General features: G+C 41.0%; 1 protein-coding gene across 2 annotated transcripts in view; it reads left to right on the forward strand.

Annotated features, from left to right (window-relative positions):
• Frl (formin-like protein) overlaps nucleotides 1-17,194 on the forward strand; it is a 147,171-nt gene that overhangs the window by 108,706 nt on the left and 21,271 nt on the right. For both annotated transcript variants that reach the window (XM_089545568.1, XM_089545569.1), the window contains exons 7-20: nucleotides 1,059-1,135; nucleotides 2,331-2,502; nucleotides 3,707-3,967; nucleotides 4,916-4,952; nucleotides 5,075-5,127; nucleotides 6,212-6,353; nucleotides 9,217-9,450; nucleotides 10,699-10,823; nucleotides 11,334-11,432; nucleotides 12,061-12,237; nucleotides 13,782-13,859; nucleotides 15,910-15,996; nucleotides 16,430-16,498; nucleotides 17,046-17,126. In XM_089545568.1, the coding sequence (XP_089401694.1) occupies nucleotides 1,059-1,135; nucleotides 2,331-2,502; nucleotides 3,707-3,967; nucleotides 4,916-4,952; nucleotides 5,075-5,127; nucleotides 6,212-6,353; nucleotides 9,217-9,450; nucleotides 10,699-10,823; nucleotides 11,334-11,432; nucleotides 12,061-12,237; nucleotides 13,782-13,859; nucleotides 15,910-15,996; nucleotides 16,430-16,498; nucleotides 17,046-17,126 (1,692 nt within the window). The remainder of the gene's footprint in view (nucleotides 1-1,058; nucleotides 1,136-2,330; nucleotides 2,503-3,706; nucleotides 3,968-4,915; nucleotides 4,953-5,074; nucleotides 5,128-6,211; nucleotides 6,354-9,216; nucleotides 9,451-10,698; nucleotides 10,824-11,333; nucleotides 11,433-12,060; nucleotides 12,238-13,781; nucleotides 13,860-15,909; nucleotides 15,997-16,429; nucleotides 16,499-17,045; nucleotides 17,127-17,194) is intronic.

Below are 17,194 nucleotides of genomic sequence, written 5' to 3' on the forward strand. Positions count from 1 at the left end.
CATAGCCTGAGTTGCTTTGGGACGTTAAACCCCAATAAACCAACAAACCAAACCATCTGTCGGAATTACTGAAGATTAAAAGCTGACGAAGGCGGTGCAAATGAAGCCAGTGCTGCATCATTTCAAAGGAGCTGCAGTAGAACTAAAGAAACAAAACAGAGACTGCCAGACTTAAAAAAAAGCGGTGATATCAATGGGCATCTTGAGCAAGATATGACAGGGAAGCTGCACTAATCAAAGCACAGACAAACTTGAGAAAAAGTCAGGTTGCCGGACTACAAAGCTCAATGCTTGCAAACGGCAAAAAATATTTCTGCTCTGAGCATCTCAATGGGAAGACAGATACTGTCTCGCATCCGAAACTTCGCAAGTGATAGAAGGCCCCTTTCTTTTGTTTCCAAACAGCTCATTTCCGCAGAGTTAAATCAGGGCCATTCGATGCAGTATGGAGGCATAAAGCGAGTAACTGTGCTTTGTGCAAATAAACTTGTTCCCAGCTGTCAAACTTTTTTTGTTGAGCTCATTTCTTTGAAGACCTGCTCGCTGTTCTTTTTTGTTTTGCATTTCTGCTAGCCACAGATGTATGGCCTTTAGTAAAGGCTGGTTAATATTTCTTTTTAAAAGCGAATTTTGCATTGAATGTGATGGGGCAGCCAATTCTTAAAATTTTTGCTTCTGGAAGGAATAAATAATTGTAGGGCTGAAGGTTAAAAAAAAATTAAACAGTTAAAACTGAGGAACCTCTGAAACTGTATTAACCTCCAAACATGTATTGTTAGTCTTCCTGACTCTGGAACGTTTGAATTGCTAAATGCCGTGTTTATAGAATACCTTGTATTGTCAATCATCGGTGTTCTCATAAATTTACTGCAGTAAGGTGGAAAAGTTGGGCGAGTTGAATTGGATTCATGGTGAAGGCAGTGCGAAAGATGAGGACAAAAGGAAGAAGCCAGACACGACACAGTCCTCATCTTTGCACTACCTTCACCATTAATCCATAAATTATCAACTTTTTTTTCTACAAGATTTTTATTCTGCTCTCTTCTATTGTCTTACAGTTCGGCTTCAACATGGTCATCGAACACACACAAGCAATAAATTCCATAGCCCTGAGTTTAAACCACAAGAGCTTACGGTAAGCTTATGAATGGGATTTCAGTAATTATTTTTATTGATGTATGATCGACAGAGGCTTAAAGCATTCTTGGAGAGGATAAATGTCTTAATGCATGAATGCTTGCGTGTGAATACACTTTAAACTACTTTCACATGTGAATTCAGTGAATGAATGGTTCCCTGAAAAAAAAAAAAAGAGGAAATGAATACCTGGAAGGATCTGACTCAGAAAAGTGTGGCGTAAACCTGACAAGGTGGTTTTCATGTGGTGTATCAAGGAGTTGCACCTCAATTAAGGGGCACAGCTTTGCATATTGGTTAATGCTAGCCTGCTCCAGCAGAGCGCCTGACATTAAAGACTCTTTGTTGTAGTTGTTATTCCACATTTAGGACTGTAGATTTGACCTGTATTCCAACTATACCAGTTGCTAAAAAAAAATGTCAGCGTCCTGGTTTGAAGTTTGGAGTTTTTCACAAAGTACAGGTATCTTAAATTACTTCTATATATTTAGCATAGTTTTGTGGGTAATTTTACTTGTTATATGTTGCCTCTTCCTGTGGTATCTATACTTGTAGTGGCCTTGAGTTTCACAGCTTTACACTTTAGCGTCATCAATAATATCCAAATGCTGAAAGGAAATCAGTGTTTTGTCAACAGCCTTGTTTTGCATTAATTTTTTTTTTTCTAAACGAAACTGCTTTGCTGGGCTCTTTAGGTGAATGCAGTTGCTAACTTGGGACGTGTTGTTGTTCTTCATGGAATTCATTTCATTCGTGTAACTAGTTTGAAGCTTTTACTTAATTGTTATTTGCTGTCTGTTCTGGTACATGCGCTGGCTTCTGTTTTGGTCTTTAGCTTGCAGACACATGCAGGAGTCATCTCTTTATCTAATAGTGAACAGGATAAAGGTTATTTTTCTTAAATTTCACAGCAATAAGCTTTATACCTTACGCTAAATAAATATAAAGACCAAACTTTTTGCTAGAACATGGCTCCTGCAAAACCATGACCGTGCAGTTCTGAAACGTTTGTATGGGTATTACTTTTGAAAGCGTAGTTAGGATGTGGCCTCAATAGATTTATCTTGACCTTCTTGCTTGATGTAATTTTTTGTCAGGGATTTCAGTGAGGCTTTGGGTACAGCTAGATCGTATGCAGAGGAAATGCTCAGGTGAGTCACACTGTGACCTGCCACTTCTCTGTGCATGTTCAGAACAAAGGCCCTGGTGCTGGAACTGCTGGCCGCCATCTGCCTTGTGAAAGGTGGGCATCAGATCATCCTCAGTGCTTTCGACAACTTCAAGACCGTATGCTGTGAACCCCGGAGGTTCAAGACACTCATGGACGACTTCAGGGACTACGAGACGTTCAACATTGACTTCATGGTATGTGGGCATTTTTCTTTTCTGTGGTGAATTCACGGGACATTGGATTGTAGAAGCACTAATGCTTGTGGAAATGGTGCAGCGGGGATGGGCCAGTAAATAGGGCCAGTAAATAGGGCCAGTAAATAGGGCCAGTAAGAGAGGGTACGTATAAAGTTGCATTATTCTGTGCAGGAAAGCACTGTGATGCCGTAATTAAACACAAACACAAATATGCTTTACTTTTCCGCTTTGCAGCGAGTGATTTCTTTACAACCATTTTATGAATGTGTACTTCGGAGGGCCTTTTTCTCACCCAGAAATGTGAATCAGTCTAGTTGTACTCTGCAGCTGAAAGTACACAGGCAAGATGTTTTGTTCATAGCACTGTTCACATTTCATTCTGGCCTGAGTGCACATAAATACATGTGGATTAGGGCACGGAGGACACCTGCTGCTGAAATGTGACCGCATTTATTGAAGCTGCTTTGATGTGATGATCGACGGAGCAGTGGTGGCAGCACCTAGCTTAGGCAGAAGTCCACTGTTCTGTCTAGCATTCGCTCTTGTGTGTACTGGTGCAGGCTAGCATCTCATCTTCATCAACACATGGTTGGTGCTGGTCATATGTGTTGTTACAAGATCAGAACTTTACAGTAAGCCTAAAAAAAAAAAAACATGGACAGTGCATATGAATGCAGAGTATGATGTAATGTAGCCTTAATTTGGACACTACATGAGGCGCAAGCTTTTAGCTCTTCTTTATGGTAATCTTCTTCAGATTTGTCAATGGGTGGTAATGAATTAGCCCCACAGGACTTCACATGCCCTGGGCTCTTCAAGGATGAAAAAAATTGTGTGCAAAGAAAAAATGTCCTGTGAGTTATTGGCGAGCACATATTCTGGCTGATTGGCTTACTGGGGTCTAGGATACCTGCAAAATAATGAATGTACAAAACACTGCCAAGTATAGTAGGGCACACTGGGTGTTAAGTTTGTCATGTTTGCTCTGTATTTATTGCATGTTCCTGTGTTTCTGATCATATCTGCATTAGCAGTGGTTTACTGCCTTATTTTATAGCTTATTTCTGTACAACACCAATAGCAAAAGACAGACCCATATTTTTGCCAGCTGTTGGCCTCTTCATCGCTTGAAGAAGTAGCCGTGATCTGCGGAGCACCACCAGCATGACACTTCTGCTGTCTTGCTGTCTCATCTTTGCAGGTTGCCTGCATGCAGTTCATCAACATTGTTGTTCACTCAGTAGACGACATGAACTTCAGGGTGCACCTTCAGTACGAGTTCACCTTTCTCGGGTTGGATGAGTACCTAGAACGGTTGCGCTCGACAGAGAGCGAGGAGCTCAAGGTGCAGATCTCAGCCTATCTTGACAATGTCTTCGACGTGCATGCTCTCATGGAGGACTCTGAGACCAAGAGCGCCGCCATCGACCGTGTCGCCGAGCTGGAGGCCCAGATCTCACGGGTGAGCCTCCTGCTTCTGTCTTTGTTGTGTGTCTGTTTGATTCCTGTCTTACCTCGCTGCAACTTCAGTGGAACGATAAATGCCTTTTACGTTTGGTACAATTACAATGTTTTAGATAAGGTGTATTGCAGCTTCCTCCCTTCTTCTCTATTTTTAGTGCCAAATCTTGATCTTCTTGCTTGTTGCGAATATTAGCTAACCAGCTGCATAGCCCTCTCATTAAACTCTGGTAACTTTCTCACTTTTTTACTCGTATCCTTTCCTCTGGTCACCTCTAGCTTGATCATGGTTCCAGTTTCATGAAATGGCTGTGATATATTGATGTACACAGACGTCTTGTATGGCTGAGGGCTACACATTTGTATTATGCTTTCCTCTTATGGAGATTGTTAAGATTTTATAACCTTTTAGGTTTGGCTCCTAGATAGGTTTCAGCAAGTAGAGTAATTAAGTACTTCCTTAATGGATAGTATTTTGCCACCAGATAACAACAATTCAGTCAGTTTCCACCTATTTTTCTTTCAATAATATGCTACTATTGCATATATATGCTGTGACAGCAGAGGCTGTACAAAGGAACGCAGATAGAAACTGGCCTGCTGGTAGTAATGTCCAGTTCTACAATATTGTTTATTTGTACTAGTGTGCTAATGTAATATCAATCACTGAGTATGTTCTCATGGTATTGTAGTCACACTGAGTTGAAATGAAACACACTGTACGATTCTGAACTTGGGCTGGGAAAGCATGGCTACTCCTCTATTACATACGGTCGATAAGAAGAGTTGATTGCTTCTAACGATTCTGAAGCATTTTGGTGGACGCTCTTTAGTATGCGTTATAGGTTTTCAGAAAACAGAATTGCAGTGAATATCATGTTTCACACGAAGGAGATGCAGTAGCCAGATTTGCAAAGTTTAGCTGACTTTTTTGTTCCTTTTATTTCAGGCCCATGAACTCGAAAATGAGATGATGGCAAAACTAGGTACGTGTGTCTTGCTTTTTAAGCTTTCTTCCATTTTTTTCTTCCTCATTTTTGGTGTATTTGGTGACTTTCCACACAATGTGCTGTACAAAATAAACTTAATTTATTTTCCCTTTTGACAGTTGAGCTCGAAACACAACTGCAACTCCTGGACAAGGAAAATCGGGAGCTACTTGTAAGTGTCTGCTGTCATTGTTTTTTTTTTTACTTTTACACGCCGTAAATATCGCTATTGTATATGTAGAACACTCCAGTTCTCTATGCATTTTATTTTATTTATATTTATTATTATTATTTTTTTTTAAGTTTGCTTACACAAAGATAGTTTAGCATTGTGTATAGAACCTGTACAAAGACAGGATGAAAAGTCTTGCACCCACACTGAAAAAAAGTCCTGGTGGTGGGATTTTGGATGTTTTTACCCTTTGAAGGACACCTCTTACTAAATATGTCTGCCTGGTTTCACTCACTTGTGAAGCTTTGCAGGAAGGCAGTTAGCACAACTGTTGCTCAGATTGTATGAAGTCAGAAACACGCCTGGAATCGTATCACACAGACCTGTCTCCTCTTCTAGGGGTTAGTTTGGATGACTCTGAACTCTTACTGCACCGATCTGGTTGTGTTACGCTTTAGGATGTTTAGTGTCTCTGCTTGATAAAAGAAGACTAGAAAGGAAATATTTCCCATCTGTTAGTGCTGTTGCAACCACTGTGTCTGAACACTGCAACGTTAAAAGAAACAAAGTAAACATAGTTTTCAAATTTTTCCAATTTCCGTTTGGTTGATTCATTTGCTGTTGTATAATGCTCTTCAAATTTCGACATTAGGGGATATTCAGTCAGTATACGTCGTGAACAGTTGTGGTGTTCACAATTGTCACCAGTGTTGACAGCATTCAAAAGAAACATAGCAAAAGAAAATGTTTCTTTATCATCTGGTAGGCCTGTTGCATGCTTTTCTGTATTATCCTTTTGCTGGACTTCTGACTCTAGAGGTGAAGAAACTTTTATATTCCTTTTTTTTTTTTTTCTAATGTAGTGTGGCAGTGCATGTTTTAGCTCCTGATGAATTTGAAGCCATGCTCGACTGCTGTCAGGCAAACTTGCAAAGAGTTTTTGATTTCTATCATGTGCTTAGTATGAGCTGTTCGGAAGTTTTGTTTCTCCTCGCTGGCCTTTTTCCTTTATTTTTTTTTCCTAGACCCTATGCAGTGGTGGCTAGATCGGTCGACTTCACTGCGCCTTTATGTTCCTTTGCAGGAGTCACAAAAGCAGACGAGCGAAGAGCTTAACACATTGCGCAGGGCGGTCTCTGAAAAGGAAGAGGAGAAACGACAACGAGAAAGTTTCCTCGAGGGCAAAATTCAAGAGCTAGAAAGCCTCACCGGGACATTACCCAGAGGTAAGAGAAAACCTTCCACATTTGCTATTATGAGGCTGCTTGCTCATGTCATCTGTTAGCGTGCACTTTATTGCAACAAGTAAGCAATCTTCTTGGAAGGCACTGAGATCACACGACAGTCCTTTGTGCAGTCATTCCTTGTATAAGCAACTGCTTGGAGGAGTCTCTTCTATGAGGCTCCTATGATTCTGTACTGTATGACTGTACTGTGATTCACAAAGATGGTTTTTCATGAACAAACATTGCAAGAACGAAATATTCAAGTTTGAAGCTGAGCATTTGTAATGTCAAGTTACCTGTGGAAGTGAGTTAAGCATTAAGGCGATCATTTTGTAGTTGCACTGGGGACTCTTTTTGTGAGAGTGCATGAATGAGGGGATGTGCATGGGATCTAAATAAGGTTGATAATAATGCCATTTAAATTTGATGTTTGTATTATTACTTATAGAATGCACATGGAACATTCACACTGTAAACAGGGGGTCAAGGGTCAACTTTTGAACTGCTGCGCTTATTTTGGTGCAATTTTCTGGGATACTGCATCCACACACCTTTAGAATAGCATAAAAATTTCATTGTATCTTGAGTAAGAAAGAAGTTGTTTGCATCAGAATGAGCGAGTGGGTGTGTTAGGTTAGGAAAACCATAATTTTAAAAATACTAGTAATTTGTTCTATCTTTCAGCATACGTGACCTCAGGGAAGCCTCTCGATACAGGGTAAAGAGAACAGATTGTTGTTTTGTGGTTACTTTTTTTAAATGCTATTACATAGCTTAAAAGCAAGTTTAGTTTTCTGCTGTCACTGCTATTTAATAACTTGACTTTTTTGGCACAAAAACCAAAGCAAAATGTTGCTCCGTAAATCATCTTCAAATTAAATTTTAGCTGTACAGTATGAAGGATTGTTTTCTTAACTGTGCAGTTTCACCCTGAAATGCAAACTGAGAAAAACAACTTGAAAGAGTTGAGCATCTGTGGTTTTGTTTGACGGGATCTTTTTTTTTTCTCATTGAGAAACCCTTGCTGTATAGGTAGGACCTTCTTCAATGTGATGTGGCTCGATGGCAAGTGCTTGCAGTTCTTGAGGCTTATTTTGCTGTTTATGAACTTTAGGGAGACTTTGTTTGCTCTCAGAAACTCACGAAAATAAGCTGTGCAATAGGAGCGACTGAGGTAGGAAAAAAAAATGGGGTCATCTAAAGGATAAAGGTCAGAAATTTTTCTTCAAAGGTCACATGATGCGTCCACTAATCACTGAGTTTCATTTTGCCTGCAAATTACAGCTCGCAAGGCCAGGAATATATCATTTTTTATTGCATTTTAGTTCACTTCTCTTAAAGGCTTGACGGAGTGCCTGAACTGGCCAGAAAGGGCAGAAACAAACTGTGATATGCCTGTTTTGCTACTACACTAAGTGTTGAAAATGACGTTTTTGTGCACAAACTTCATTTTCTAAATATCTATCTAAGTCATGACAAAACTTGGAGCACATGACATGTTCCTCAATATATTTTTAACTTTGTGCAGTGAAAATCCAGAAATGGGTTTTTTGATCAAAATAACATTTTTTGCCCCACATCCAGTCTTGAAGAAGAATGAGAACTTTGGCAATATTTTAGTTGTTGTTAATTGAAGGTTTTCTTTTCAAAGAGTGAATAAATTGTTTGTGGAAGGCACGAAGCACAGATTTCAGATTTTTCAGCAAGCACTTTCCTGCATCATTATTGTGTTAGGCATGCTCCACATTGCTGTAGAAACAGTGTTGTTTAAACAATTCACTCAAAATATATGCACTTGTCAAGCTTTAGAAGTGAATGGCTCTAAGATCTAGGACAGGGAAAGGGAACAATAGTTGTCTTGCTGCTGAAATACCTCAGAGAGTGTGACCTGTCCGTACTTATATGCTGCTTTGGAAATAATATCAAATTTCTTGCAAAGGAACTGCATGCACTGCAGTTTTCTGCCAGCAGAAGCTAAGCAAATCAACTCCTCTTTACCAGAACTTTCACCGTGAAGTGAAAGCATGCGGCCATTTTTAGCTGCAACCAAAGTGGTCTTGCACTAAGTAACTTCTTGATACTCAAGGTTGATTGATGTGTTGCATCTTCAGTGCAACAGAACTCTCTACTTTTGTATTGTAGCGCAACTGAAATGGGACTAGGGAAAGGACGCATGCAAACAGGTACTACACCCACAAATGTTAACTGGAAAAACACTGAAAGTAGAGGCATCAGTATGACTAAAAAGCTAGCAAAGATCAAGCACTATGCAAAAAAATTCAGGGGGCACCTTGGCTCTCTTAAGTGCTGCAAGGCGAAAGCCTTTCCTGGCACCCTGTTTGGCATTGACTGCGAGACTGTTTGTGCTGTAGTAGTGCTTTATTTGACTACACACTTTGATTACACATTACAACTACACATTTGACTGCTTCTTTAGCACGACTCTATCTCTGCTTCAATGAGTTCGGTTGCATCCATGGCTCTGTTCGCAGTAATGAGGTATGTAATGTGGTCACCCACGGACGCCTTACGCCCCCTGTCGGAGTGGACGACAACTATTTTATTAGTTGTCGTGTGCTCCAAAAGGGGGCGTCAGGCATCCGTGGGTGACCTCATTACTTCGAAACCGCGCACTCTGATGTCATAACCTTTTCGACGAACTGAAAAGCGTGACACCTCTGCTGACAACCTTCTGTCAACAACAATGAGACATTAAAGGCTTTCGCCTTAAAACAGAGAACATAGGAGCATGAATGTGTGGCCATCAGTTGTGCCCTTATGTTCTCCCATGGCAAGTGCATGCTGTCTTTGGAAACTAGTGTCGCTGCCATTCCCCCAAGTCTTGCATTGCCGCATTGTGCAGGTTCCTCGGCCAGCTCCCTCCAGGGCACTGATGGTAGCATATCAGGAGGAACTCCTCCACCCCCACCACCACCCCCGCCACCACCCATGTCGGGTGCACCACCACCTCCGCCTCCGCCGCCACCACCGCCAGGGAGCGGTGCCATTCCTGTCCCACCGCCCATGGTGCCTCCCCTCAAAGGTGGCATACTGGCACCCCCACCTCCACCGGGCAGCATGCAAGCGCCACCAGACGGTAAACCGCTCTTTTGTGCTGCTATACTCCATTTCACACTTAGCATACAACGTTGAGGAGGCTACGCAAGCAGTGTGCCCGCAAAGGGTATCACTTCGCTGCATGTCACTTGAACATCTAAAAAACTACTAGAAACTTCTAGAGTGGTATAAAATGACATGCTTGGCATTGCAAATCATGGACAATGCAGTAAGATGTTCAGTTATTGACTCTTCTGATTATAATTTTACTAATGGCAAAATACATTTTTTGGTCGGTATGGAGCCTGAGTTAATAGCTGTGCCTGCCTCGTATCACTTTGCTGGAGTCACTCTCATTTCTTGAGATCTCCGTAAGAGGCAGGAGGAAAATGTGTAAGAGGTGAAACAAAGTGCAGGACGTTACCATTTGCAGCACTTGAACTTTGTCACAACAAAAAAGGCTCATTTGTACTTTACATGACTGATGAACTGCTTTTTGGGCGTGGACGTAGCCAGCGCTAGGAGGCGTGCTAGCTTTGGCAGCGTTGCGCGCTAAATATTAGAAGGAGACGCAGGTTTCAGAGACGAAATTTTTTCTTTTTTTGGCATAGAGTGATGAAATTTGCCACGCTTATTGGGAAGTGCCCTAAATAATTGAATTAAAATTTTCACTCGTATGACTCTAGTAGTTTTGACATAATAAATTTTGATGTGTTTCACTGCTATACCAAACTTGCAGAAAACCTGGCGTGACAACAAAACGTGGTAGGAGCCTAGAGTCGCTCTGAACTTTTAACCAATGGAATGGTTCATGCAGTGACATTCTCCAAATATTTTTGTCAACCTGATTTTTTTCTACACAGACCATATCCATGCTTGCATAATGCACTCATTATCGTCATATCAAAGTAGTTGCAGAGTAAAGAAAAAAGTAATTCAAAAATGCAGAAACATCAAGGCATAAAGAATTTGGAAAGAAATATATTGCAATAACCTTCATGAAAATCCATCAAGCCATTGTCGTGCTAGCTTTCTGCAATCAGAGCAGTCACGTCAAAAAACACTTTTGAGAAAACTGGCACTGAAGATGCATGTGCAGTTCATGGCAGTGGCTGTGTAGAGGTCGTCTCATTTTTAATGTTTGTGCACTTACTTTTTATCATAGACAGCTGATTTTAATGGGAGAGAGAGAGATAGACGTTGAGAGATAGGCGTTGAACTAATATTTTCAGACATCAGTTGAAATGCTTCGAACTGCCATTTCACTGAATTGTACTGTGCAATGCAGCAATGACGATCAAGCGCAAGTTCCAGACGAAGTACAAGCTTCCCACACTCAACTGGATTGCCCTGAAGCCAAACCAAGTTCGAGGGACTGTTTTCAGCGAATTGGACGAAGACAAACTGTACAGTGTACGTGCTTCTTGCAAGACCAGTCTTGTTGGCTGAAGTTGTGTAGTCACATTCTTAGTTGTAGCTGGACAGTTAGGTACAAAGAAATAGCATGTTGAATATTACAAGCCTTGCAAGAAAAACTTTTTCTTCTCGGACATTGCACGTTGCTTTTGCTAGACGGTACAGTATGTAGCATGCATCAACTAGCGTAGTTAACTGTGTATGGTGTAAGCAGGCACTCTAATGTGTATTGATATAACTGTGCAAGATGCTTGATTAGCTTTAATGATGCATGATTCTATATGGTTACTTTATTGTATTCGATGGTTAAGCTGTTCAGTTTTTTTATTCGCTGTGCTGTCAGCAAACTACATGACATGCTCATCACATGCTGGGTCAGTATGCCATGTCTAGTGAAATTGTTGCAAGCATAGCATAAACTTTGTGCACTTATGTCACATAAAGAATTGAATACATTGTTTAAGGGCTGCTTTTTCACCCAAGTTTATGCAAATGTGTTCTTTTCAGGTTATTGACTTCACACGTTTTGAAGAACAGTTCAAGTTGGGCGTGCAGGGCGCGTTCCCAGACCGAAGTGACGATATCAACAACAGCAAGCGCTTCAAGGTAGACCACATGCATGGGCTTTTGAGTGTATCTTTCGTGCATGCAGATTCAAACTGAAAGAGATGCATCTTTCACTGAAATATTGCTGTGGTGAATCCAGCTGTGCCTAAAAGTCACACCTTCAACACCCCCTTTCCCAAAGAAAAGAAATAATGAAGAAACCTGTAAACTGACGTGTTGCCCTGGATTTGTGACATATTCAATTGTGGGCCATATGAACGGTCTGTGCACTTCATAAATTTGGCTTTGTAACATTGCATGCTCATAACTGTTTAGATCAAACCACTTCTGAGGATTCTGACTTTAAATGCACCAAATAATAAAGCCTGTAACCATTTTGTGCTGGATACTTTGCTTCAACTAATACAGTATTCTGCTGCTAGCTCTGTGGTGCTGAAGTTGAAAGGAACAAGTCAGAATAATTTTTGGAATGGAGCACATGGAAATTGTGGGGTTTTGGATGTTTCTTCCAGAATGGTCCTGCAGGCAGGCACAAATTACGTTAGTAATATTAATAAAGACAAGAATATGAAATAAGTCATAGCTAATAAACAAGCACAAAAGAAAGAGTTATCTTTCAGTTATTCTTGCAAGTGTCCCATTTGCACTGCTTCTTGCAATTTCCTAGGTTCCTGAAAAGGTGACACTGCTGGAGCACAACCGGTTACGCAACATGGCCATCTCCCGGCGCAAGATTGAGCTGGCCACGGACGTGGTAGTGCGGGCCGTCAACAGCCTCGACCTCAAGACGATCTCGCAGGACTGCGTCGACATCCTTCTGCGCATGGTGCCTAACGACGCTGAGGTGACTGTCGTGCACGTGCACTTGTCTGGAATGCTTGAGAGGCAACATTCCGCAGATTTCGAAAGGCAGACTTTCTAGCACCAAAGGCAACTTTGTGACAAAACTTGCAAATTATGCGTGCCCTTAGCCATCAGACCTGTGTGGAAAATTTGTGAAGTTATTAAGGCAAGTGACTCGATATGGTGCTCTCGTATGATTACAGCACTGTTACCAGGTTGCTTTGCATAGCACTAGGTCATATTAAGCTGCTGTCTATAAAACATTTCGGGCATACTCCAACCTGCAGCAAGAACGTGAATGGGCATCTGTTGATGCTACACAGTCATGCTGTGTAGATAGTTGAGGCTCACCACTTGTGCCAGCCATCTTTATTATTTTTCTGCATTTGTTTTTCTCATTTCATAAATAAGAGCTATCTTTAGTAGGGCCGGTGCCACAGTGTCCATGCTGGAGTGATGCGAAATAAGCGGGAGGGAAGGGGAGGGTGGGGGCAGGCCGTAATGATGCCTGTGTGATAATTCACCTCAAAAGAGCAAATAAATAAAATCAACAAAATACAGTAGTGAGCAGTTCACATATGTGCCCTGTTAGCAGAAAACATCCTTCTACTGGGGTTCTGAAGGTATCGCTTGGTATATTTTCAGTGCACCTTGAAAAAAAAAAAATTGGGGTGGTGGCAGCAACCCCTTGGCAACATCCCTGATCTTCGATACTGAACTCACTTGTTGGCTAATGGCTTTGCGAGCTGCAGTAACCTTAGCATAGAATCAAGTGGTGTTCCGTTTGGTGATTTTTTTCTTTTCCAGGGAATATCAGGAGTAAAATTTGGAAAAAAAAAAAAGGGAATCTGCATGGATCTTCAAGGAATCTTAAAAATCAAAATTTTCTTCTTTTTTTTTTCAAATTACTGGACTTTCTAAACTACTGCAGGGAAGAAGGGCCAGAAATGGGGATTATGGGTCTAATTGGGGTATAATTAAAGGAAGTTTCAGTTACGCCATATAACATCACTGCTTAAATTTAGGACTCATTGTACCGACCATAGAATTCCCCCCATCTGAACTTGTGAATTTGTAAGCTCGCAGAGTAGAAATTTAACTGCTAAACTGTAATAGCAAGTTAACTAGTGCTTCTGTAATAAACAGCTCTCTCTTCTGCTAGTGACAAGCGAAATTGTCACATGGTTAATGAATCAAGTTATTCTTGCTTACACACTTGCAAGCAACATACAAGGTTTCTAATTATATGTGTTTAAAGCAACCACTAACGAGATTTAGAGATTAATAGTGTGAGTTTCTTTTGCATAAAAATGTCGCAAGAAAAGCAAGGAATAAAACAAGGTATGTATTTTGGGATTGTCTTTTCTTCGAGATGTTTTGGAGCATCTAGGAGCTCTAGTTAGGACTTGGAAGTTTGAGCTTTGGACTGAATGGCTTCTTTCTATATAGGTGTTATGATGAGTGGGTGACATTCTGTAATATGATCACAAGTTTGGTTCATGAAAATGTTTAATTGTCTGTGTTGCTGTTGCCGACTGCTTGCAGACGAAGGCATACCGAGAGTACGAACGAGAAAAGAAGCCTGTTGATGCACTCACAGACGAAGACAAGTTCCTGCTTCAAGTAAGTCACCGGTGGAAATTTGAGTACAAGCTGTTGCAGTGACTGCAAATGTGGGACTGACAAAGATCGTAAGGGTAACAAAGGATCAAACTTTACTTGTAAGATTCCAAAACTACAGCTGCTGGTCGCTGTCACACGCTCGCATGGTAGAACATAGACATAACCGTGATGCCTATATTGGTGACCATCTTCAGTAATACCCGTGCCACACGGACAGATTTAATGCCTTTAAGTGCTTACTGCCTTAAGTTTTAATGACATTCGTGCGGTGCCACACGCGTAAATTTAATGGCATTAGCCTTACTGCCATTCGCGACCTACTGAGTTCGCCACAACTCATTCGCCCGTGCAATGCATACTCTCGTTCCCATTCCACACGCAGAAGAGCATGCAGCTTTGTTAGTAACAACTTCCTAACTAGTAGGAAATGGTTAATTCTTAACATATGGGGCATCTATATCGCATTTTCGATCCGAAGAGCGCCATTTTCACCAGCCTTATTGACAGTTACTCTCGACTTGTGTGATGACATGCGAGTTTATGGCTACTTTTTCGACTTGTAAAGCAGGAACAGCTGTATTTTCTGGAAAATCGTTTTTACATTAAATTTGAACAAAATTCCCGATGTATTGTGCCAATTAGCAATGTTTATATTCAGATGAAACTTTTGACTACCTTGCAAGCGTTATCGTCGTCGCCACTTTCGATAATGACATTAAATGGGGACGTGTAGCACCAACTTCGAAAATAATGGCATTAACAAACTTAAGGCCTTAAGCATTTACTGCCATTTCTTGTGCGCATGTGGCACGGGTATAACAAGAGAAAAGAAAATGAGCTCCTCTGCAGCATTGTCCATGTTAATCCTGTTCAGTGCCTGCGAAACGTTTTACTACGTTACCAGTATCACCCTTGTTTTGTTCAAAATTTGCTGGGGGCATTGTGGCCGGATCGTTGTGTAGGTACAAGCTGGAGTGAAATAGTGCTAGAGGGAAAATGGGGGGAGGAGGAGGCATACTGCAGTAGCGCTCTTAGTGGGAGTGAGAGGTACTAGCACTCGCGTTTCATCTGTCGTGGTCAGAGCAAGCGAAGGATTGTGAGAGAAACGAAGAGAAGGAGGCGCACTCTAGTAGCACCCTAGCAGGACATGAAATGGGAAAGACTCAGTTTAATAGAGGGCAAGTATAAAAGTGAATTTAAAAACATGAAAATTAAAATTATACTGCTGATGCAGGTATGTCACATCACATTGTGTGACTGCCTGTAAATTTTGTTCTGTCTTGCATGAACGATACAGCTGAGTGAAGGAATGGTCTTCATGCATAAATGTGCTGCCTGCAAAATTTTGAAAATTTTGACCCATAATTATTTTGTCAACTAACACCTGATGTCTGTAATCTGTAAGCCTTTCATAGAATAACATTTTTCATGACTGCTAAACGTTGCTCTTTTCTCAAGCAGCAAACAAGGACTCTTCTCTGGTACAGGGATTCTGCCCCTAGTCACATCAGTGTACAAAGTACTTCTTTACATCTTTGTCACCATGTTGTCATGTGCATGGTTAAGTTACCTCACAAAGTGTAAAATGCTCACCCTTGGAGCCAAAACCAATTGTCATACTGCGCAGAAATGCTTGAAATATCACGTCCCACTACAGTGTTGAACACTGATGCTTTGAAAAGAAAGCTGTCACACTTAATCACATAAGGTGGCATAAGAAGCAGAGCACATGCTGTTGTCGTGTCTGCATGCCTGACATGTAGCGTCGTTCTCCTCCACAGATTTTGCGTACAAATTAGACTAGAGCCACATCAAGACAGCGAAATCGTTATCCCTATTGCGCCATGCCAATCATGTTATGTTATTAATCAGACAGATGTGGGCATTACCTTCTTTCTTTTGTTCACTGCCTGAACCTTCATTGTATTTCATCAAGGTATTGCAGTTCATGAAGTGGATACCATCTGACTAGGGGCTGTGCCGGAAAACAGTGTGACATGTCATGACCTGCATAGTATCACTCATTCGGTTTAAACTTTTTCTTTTGCAGCTCACAAAGATAGAGAGGTTATCACAAAAGCTGAACATCATGAGCTACATTGCATCTTTTGCAGAAAACATCCAGATCATCACACCGGTAAGGAAACGACTTGCACACACAGTTTAAGTTATCAGAGTAGCTTCTGTTTCAAGATACCACATTCTGTTGGGATCGAGTTTAGGTAAATTATAAACTGAAGGACTCAAGAGTTTATGGGCAGAACTGACGGTTAGGGCAGTTTTGTCTCTACTGAATATACCTACTATCATGTTGTTCTACGAAGGCTGTTCTTATCGGAATCAGCGCTGAGAACTGGAATGTTTGCATCAGGACTGTTACGATAGCAACACCATTTAATTTGAAGTGAATTGCTTGGTTGGGTTCCAGCTGCATTTGATGCAGACTGGGCTTATGTGTGGCTGCTCACAAATACATGAAATAGTGTGGTGCATAGTTTTTAATTCAGTGTGCGCTTTTTTTTGTACAAATGCAACATCCTGATCAATTCACATTCTCATTTGCCTTGCAGCAAGTACATGCGATAACAGCCGCATCTAGGGCAATCAAGAACTCGAAGCGACTTCGAAAGCTCCTCGAGGTGAGCAGCTCTAAAAAATTTCCTTCATCTTTAGTTGTGTGCCTTATATGTTATGTGAGCATGAGTCACACTTCTTTTCAGATAAAACTAGTAATGTTAAAAGCAAGCACAGTAGTGAGATGAATGAAGATCACAGCATAGAGGTCATGAATGAAGGTTACTCTGTTACTGCACAGTAGTTCCAGGCTTAGTGTAATTTTCAGGCAGAACCAATAAAACTTTTGCTATATCTATATTTAGACCCATAGGCCTAAGGTAGTGCCATGGGCAGTTATGTTTAGTCTGTCATTGTTCTAGATTTTCTTGCTTGCACAATTCAAAGCAGTAATGTTTTTTGAAGAAAAATAATTTTTTATACACCTCAATTTCCATCTCTGGACTTGAATGTATGTTGAATTTGAATTTTTCAAGCCTCAAGTACACTATGACGTGGGGCAGCAGGTTATACAGTATGTGTTGCGAGTACTCCCACATGCTTTGTTGCTGCCTTTTTCTCTCTTTTTAGCAGTGCCTCACCTATCTTTTTGCTCATTTTTTTGACCATCAGGTTATTCTCGCTTTTGGGAACTACATGAACAGCTCGAAGAGGGGCCCAGCATATGGCTTCAAACTACAAAGTCTTGACATGGTAAGTCGCCCACATGTGTTGGTATTTTGTTTCCAACTATTCTATTTATTACCAAGTAGGCGTCGTGC

Source organism: Amblyomma mixtum, chromosome 5 (assembly GCF_055824585.1).
Source record: "Amblyomma mixtum isolate Tamu chromosome 5, ASM5582458v1, whole genome shotgun sequence".
NCBI classification, from domain to species: domain Eukaryota; kingdom Metazoa; phylum Arthropoda; class Arachnida; order Ixodida; family Ixodidae; genus Amblyomma; species Amblyomma mixtum.